The sequence below is a fragment of the Bactrocera latifrons genome, unplaced genomic scaffold (assembly GCF_001853355.1).
Source record: "Bactrocera latifrons isolate USDA-ARS-PBARC rearing strain unplaced genomic scaffold, ASM185335v1 scaffold_434, whole genome shotgun sequence".
Taxonomy (NCBI): Eukaryota; Metazoa; Arthropoda; class Insecta; order Diptera; family Tephritidae; genus Bactrocera; species Bactrocera latifrons.
The window spans coordinates 33,516-41,027 of NW_017537084.1; the positions used below are offsets into that span (position 1 = coordinate 33,516).

Here is a 7,512-nt window from a genome sequence, read left to right on the forward strand (position 1 = left end):
AGGTTAGAAGAAAAAATAATCAAAACTAAGAACATTAAACACGACCAAAATGGAAGCTTAAATAGACCCCAAGCTAGAAGCAACAACAATTTAAACAAAAGCTTTTACAAAACACAAGCGTTCACATCCGAACAAAGAAAACAAACGTCATGCGAACAATGTAAAAGAGGGCATAAACTTAAAACTTGCGAGAAGTTTAAAAAAATAAATATTAACGAAAGGAACAACTTTGGTAGATCAAAAAGACTCTGTACAAACTGCTTGTCCCATACACACAATCCTAAAAATTGTAAAAGTAACTATAATTGCTTATATTGTCACAAAAGACACAATTCAATGCTTCATTACAGCAGATATCCCATTTCACTCCAAAGAGTCGATTACAGAAAAAGAACCACGAGTTCAATTGCGAAAGCAAATCTCGAAACCTACAACTCTAAAAATTGCCAAAAGACACCATGTTGCTCTAAGGCACAAAAAGTTCAAACACTATGCAGCGAAACTCAAAGTGGACCAGTTACAGAACTAGTTACCAACACATCAACTCAAGTTGAGAAAAAATCAAATCAATACCTTAATTCACAATTAAGGAAATTCCAAGAGATAGGAAAACTTCCCCGAATATTAAATAAAACTATAAAAGATCAGTATTGTGAGCACTTCCCTAAAGCCACAACTACTCGATCAAACAATGGCCGGTACGTGGTACGACAACCACTAGCGCCACAATTTTCGAATACCCCACATAATGGTATAATAAACAAAGTCAGATTTACCTCTGACAATCCATATATTAAAAGCAGATACAACTTTTCGGCCCGCAGGATGGCTTTGGCCAAAAATGAAAAAGATTATGAACAAATCCTAGAACGGTGGCGAGCTACTAAATGCCAAATTCGTGCACACGCACTGAAAACATAAAATATAACATAACTTAGTTATATCAAAAAAGTAAATAAGTTAAGGGATCACCATACTCCCAATGCGATACATTGACGCACCTACTCTCTTATCGTAACAATCCATGCGCTCCTCATATGGGTGGGATATGGAAATCAGCTGTATAAAGCTTCAAATTAACTATGAACAATTATGTATAGTATTAACAAGAATCGAAGTCGATTTCAATTTACGGTCATTCACTGTACGCTCGCAAGATCCCTCTTCTATCGTCACAGTCCTCACTCCAGGGCTTAGGAGTACCCATTATGGCCATATCTGAGCCAGGCGTGGAGTTACTATCCTTTATAAGCCGAGAATAAAATAAAATGCAAACACATGTCGATCATACAGAAAAGGCAAATAATAAATAATCCACTTAATAAAACGATAAAAGAAAAAATCGCAAATACAAAAAGTTGTCAGTAAAATCAATTAAACCCGCAAAATAAAGTTGCTTTTCTTAAGCATCTACCCGAATATTAAAATTCACATTCAACTACATGCGGTATGTTTCAAACCAATATCCGTTCTCTACACATACGGATAAATAAAAGTATATTACAACTCAATCAAGAAATACTTCTGCTGCCAGAACGTATTCCGCGCTTCGGCTACTCTACCAGTAGTACGCCGAAATAAATGCAACAGCATATACTTACGCAATACTAGGCAAAATATTCGCCAAGGGGGCCCAGGATGTTTAAATGAGTTAAGCATTCACCCTCTCTACCCGGGAAAACTGGCGCACCTTAATAAGACAGCTTAATTCACCACAGCTGAAGACACCAACACAACTCGAATTACGTATACACTCACTCATCAAAAAGGATGGACAAGGAGAAAGCAGACTCGGTTGGTTCGACACTTTCGCCATCCCCATTCGCACGTGAACATTCGTCATAGACACTTCGTACGTCAATTTTGTTTTCTTTCTACACCCAACCCGCGCGCTACAATTAACTACATACACAAAATCGGATCTATCCTGCATGCGGCTTATAACCATTAATTCGACCGGGATCCTACACATCGTCTAATTTTCATCGGGATACGCTTCATTTATTCGATCGTATCTTGGCATGTAGCGAATGCCTTTATATACTTATTATAGATTTTTATTATTATTGTGTGAAGTGTCAACATTAACCCCCTTTAATAAATTAAGCTATATTAAAAAAATATAAGAGTAACTCTTTTCTTGCCCCATTTGTTCAGTTACCATATTTCCTGATTTGTCAGGGAATTCCCTGACTTAGACGTTTGTCACTGATTCCCAGATTTTCGTGAAAATGCCATTATTTTTTGGACATAAGGGCATTTACTCGCACATGAATCATATCATTCATGGTTGCGTTCCAAAACTCGACCGAGTTTAACTCATGCAGGTTTTTTTCGGTGTAAAATTCCTGGTGGTCGAGAAGATTTAAGTTTAAATAACGACTGACTTTATTTAATATTTATAAACATGTCTTTACAGTTTATAAAAGGATATAACAAAAGAGAATATAGAAAAGGAATGCAGGTTCCAAGAGGTACATAGTTGTAATTTAAATACATATTCACTTAATACTTTTTACTACGAACTACTTCGCCTCCACAACAACTCTCGATGTACAGAGTCTATTCTTCCTCTTTTTGATTCAAACTTGATAAACAATTAATATGTTTCAGTTTCGTAAGGCCCTTAGTTAATATGTACGTTGGCACTTCCTGAGTTGACATATACTCTAGTGTAATGGGATTATCTCGCAAGGACTTTCAAATAAAATAATTTCGTACATTAATTTGTTTCGACCGAGTGCGGAAATTCGAAGACACTGCTAATTTTTGTGCACTCTGGTACTGCTGAAAGTAAATCCTGTTATACTATGCCCTTGACGTATCGTAAAACTTTTTTTTCGCTGACTTCCAATGCTGTTCAGTGTAGTTGCTGTTAAATTGATAAAATTTACGGGATACGCTATATCTGGTCTTGTAGATACGGCTAAGTACATCAAAGTGCCGATTAAGCCTTGGTATCAATATTTCGCCATAATCGCCTTATTTTTTGTCGAAGTTTGCAATTCAGTTCTATTGGCGTTTCGATTGCACTCTAACATTCTGAATTACTTCACTATTGATTCCGCTTATGTAATCTGCGATATAAATATTTCGCTTTTCTCTCGATTCTGATGAAAATCTATACCCATACAACGATTAACGTAACCAAGAACTTATTACCAATTACTTAACGATTCAAAGGCTTTTCAACTATTTTACAAGTTTTGTTTCTCATATACGCCAAAAATTCGTTATCAAATATATAAGGCACCGTTTATGACCGAGCTGATTCGCGTCGCGCGATGCGATGAAAATCGCTACTAGCGATCAAATACATAAATCCATACGGAGGTGTTTATCGTGCAGCGATTTAGCGAAAAGCGGTTTCAGCGAAAATGGAGCGACTGCTAGCGACGAAAATCAGCGATCAAAATTTTTGATTCAGTTGAGCGAATCGCGTTAAACACGATGGACAAATTTATTGAAAAAGTGCGAAATAAAGAATGTTTGTGGAATCTGCATCATCCAGATTATCATTATAGAAACGAAATCAGAAAAGCTTGGGAAGAAGTAGAAAAAGAATGCGGTTTGGAAGGTAAGTAATAGTATTATTTTATTTTTATGTAATAAACAACCTTTACTTAAGTGAATATAACATTTTTTTGAACAAAATATTCTTTAAAATTGTTTCGCATAGTCGTAGCAGCTTCAGAGCTTCTGTTATACTGCCTCTGCCTATTCATATTTATGGGAATAGTTTGCTGAACTTGCATTAAGGTTTCCATACAAACTCCCTCTTTATCAATTATAATATTGTGTAGCAAACAAATAGTTTTAACAAATAGTTCTGCACCATAAATATCACTTTCGATTGATTTGGTTAGTAAACGCCATTTGTTTGTAATAATACCAAAAGCACATTCAATAGATTTTCTGGATTTAGATAGCATTGTGTTGAATAGTTCAGAGTCATTGTTCAAATTTGTTTTAGAATATGGGCGCAATAAATATTTTCTGAGTGGATATGCTTCATCCCCAAGCATTACGAATGGTGCTGCAATTTCTGTGCCTGGTGGATTCCGCTCTTCTGGAATTTCATATTCTCCAGTTTCTATAAGCTTATGTAATGTTGAAGATTCAAAAATGCCACCATCACTCTGTTTGCCATATGCTCCAACTTCAATGGCAGTAAACTTGTAGTCAGCAGAGGCAATGCCTTGTAAAACGATGGAAAAAAAGTGTTTGTAGTTGAAAAACATGCTGCCAGAATGCGGTGGCCTTTGCAATGAATATGTTTGCCGTCGATACTTCCAATGCAATTCGAAAATCCCCATTTGGAGTAAAATTCGTCTGCTATTTTTATCAATTCTTCATTTGTTTTGCGATTCAAATGTTTGGAAACCAGAGACGTCCAAAGGGCGKCACATACTTCTCTAGTAATTTTGGCCACTGTAGCAATTCCTATGCRATAAGAAAAAGCCAAMGATCGGAATGAATTTCCCGTTGCTAAAAACCTGAAAATAAATTTAAACGAAATTATTCTTTTTACATGTGTTTCAGCGGGCTCTGGTGCAAAAAAATGGAAAAACTTGAAAGACAGCTATCGTAGAGAACTTCGTAAGGAAAATGTGGTGGCTTCAGGCAGCGCTACAATGCCGCATTCAAAATGAACACATTTTAAGAATATGTGCTTTTTACAAGATATTATGAAATCGCGCTCCATGTCAGGTAACTTGATCAATGAAACAAGTTGTGATGAATTGGTTGAACTTCATGATGAAGATAAATCGGAAACTCCTGAATCCATAAAATTGATGCAGCCTACACMTAAAAAATTAAAGAAAAAACTTACAGAAAGCTCAGCGTTTTTGGAGCTGGAGGAAAAGAAGCGTAAGCTTCTAGAAAAAAGCAACGATGAGGAGGATGGTGATTACCTTTTTCTTATGAGTTTCAAAAAGTACATAAAAAATATGGGTGAAGAAAAAAAATAAAATTTCGCATGAAAATGCAGGAGGTTATGTACGACATTATGTACGCCAGAGATAATCAGGAATCGGCTACGCCAGTTTCTTTTATTAGTTATGTGAGTAGCAGCCCAAATATTGAAACGCAGGATTCAAACAGCTTCATTTTTCCAAATSCGCAAAATTTTAATTAAGCTACTTAATATTAATGTGTGTAATATTATATTAAATACATACTTACATATGTAAGTGAACAAGTATAAATATTAAAATTGAATAAAAATTTATGGAATGAATACATAATATTGTAAATTATGGTCAGTGCGAGCCTTTCTACAGCATCAATTGGTGTTTTCTGATTTCTAGTATTTTTTTCTTTATGTTTATATATATTATTCAAGATATAATTAAACGTGTTAATTCTCATTCGGTAATACTCTATAAACTTCTCAGGATATTGTAGAAGGCGGGTGTGTAAATGATGGAACTCTCCATGGCTTTTGCGTTCTTTGCAAATTGGATGCACTTGGAATCTTTTCTGTTTACAAAATCTTAAAATCTGCTGACGTACTAAAAGACTACTTTCTGTAAGCAAAATTTTACGAACGCGTGCACACATGTCTTTTTTTAATGAAAAGTAAAAGAAACTACGAACGGATTTGACGTTATAAATTTTCAATCGCTTCTGATTTCGCTGTACTGTAAACACTCAATCGCTAGCGATTACGATGGCGAAACCGCTGGTAGCGATAGAGCGATTTTCATCGCATCGCGAGACGCGAATCCGCTCGGTCATAAACGTAGCCTAAAGCGCCTCTGCCAGAGTATTCAGATCATTAATTATAAAACGTGCTTCGCTACACTCATAGATATCTTCTGAATTAGTGACCTCCTCCTCTGAATCGTCATTAGATTAACTGGCGATACACTTTTCATCGTCGCCCTCCTTGTCCCGTGCGTACAAACATTGGTCAACCTCTACCACGTAATTTATTACCTGCACCTACCTCACGCCTTTGATTCGAATGAGTATCCACCAAATATAGATGGCTCAGAGCGCGAATAGAATTTTCCTTTTGAAGGATTTTTGTTAAGAACATATGCTATTGTACCAATTATTTTCTTACATAACGATTTCAAATATAACAAGCTGTATTCTTTGCTTCAACTCAGAAAGATGGTGGTACACCTGCATGTTTCATCATGCYCCTAGGCCTGTCAACAAGAGCTCTGTTAGAGTTCTGTTTTTACATTCAGCTATATCAACTAAGTAAGTCGACTTTTGATTCCGCACTCTTTTAAAAATTTATTTAGTTCCTTATTACAACATTCACACCCGTCGTCAGATTGCAACGCTTTTATTTCTTTCCAGTGAATGTCTCATCTTTTGCTTTATACTCTTTAAAAACATCTAGTAGGTGTGATTTTTATTTTGTGAAAAATATTTTTCATCACCTTGACTTTACGTTAATAAATGTCAGAAAATATTTCGCACCGCCTTAAGACTCCCACCTCATTGCCAAAAACAGATCCCCAACTCTGTTTCCATCTATTCTAGGAAAGGCTACACGTACTTGCTTTTCACTTTCACAAATTTCACAATCGAAGAGTATTTCAGTTGGTTTAAACTTTAATCCATATAAGGGACCGTTTGCCATTGATTCAAAATCGCGTTCGTTAACGTGTCCTATTCTATAATTCCGCAAATCAATACTATTTTTGATATTTGCCAAATTTGTGAAATTTTTCTAAGTTTCTAAATAACACAAATTGTCAATATGTTCAGCATCCAATACCACTTTATTGTGTCTGTTAATAATCACGGCTTCATTCCTTTTTAATTTAATTGCGTAACCCTTGTCAGTAATTTTAGCAGCAGTCAACAAATTAAGTCCAATTCAATTTGTTTTCCGCGAATTTGTTTGTTGTGGTGCAGACTTTACTAGCTTAACACTTTCAAAAATGTTTTTCTTCGCACTCATATAAGATGTACAGCCACTGTAAAAACACCATCTCATATTTCCTATAGGGACGGTGGTTTTTCTACTGTAAATCAGTGGTCGGCATTAGAGGATCTGTCACTGTGTTGGTGAGCACGAAAAAAAAGTAGCCCAGTGAAAAATTAAGTAAATTTTATAAGCAAAATTATAAAATAAATTATTGTTCACTAAAATTTGCAAATTAAATATGTTTTCACTACGTTGTAGCAAAAATATATGAAAATATTCAATAAAACTAAAAGCTATATATAAATAAACGATTATTCAAATCTCAGAGGAAACAATAAACAGATAAATAAGAAGTTCTGCAGTTTCCGAAATGGAGGGAATAATTTATATATTAGGTTGACAAAAAAAGTTTTGCGGTATTTTTTTTTTCTTTGATGACTCTTGATCGATGCTACGACTGCTAGTACGCCGGTCTCTTTCGACCAATTCAGCGATTTTATCGCAATTTTCGACGACAGGAATTCCGGAGCGTGGCGCATCTTCGACCACCTCTACACCAGAACGAAAACGTTGAAACCATCGTTGTGCGGTGGAAATGGAAACTGTATCGGGTCCAT

General features: G+C 35.6%; 1 protein-coding gene across 3 annotated transcripts in view; it reads left to right on the forward strand.

The window, feature by feature from the left end:
* LOC108972876 (cadherin-86C) overlaps positions 1–7,512 on the forward strand; it is a 94,322-nt gene that overhangs the window by 3,670 nt on the left and 83,140 nt on the right. For all 3 annotated transcript variants that reach the window (XM_018939760.1, XM_018939762.1, XM_018939761.1), the window contains exon 2: positions 1,719–3,577. In XM_018939760.1, the coding sequence (XP_018795305.1) occupies positions 3,451–3,577 (127 nt within the window). In that variant the 5' untranslated portion in view covers positions 1,719–3,450. The remainder of the gene's footprint in view (positions 1–1,718; positions 3,578–7,512) is intronic.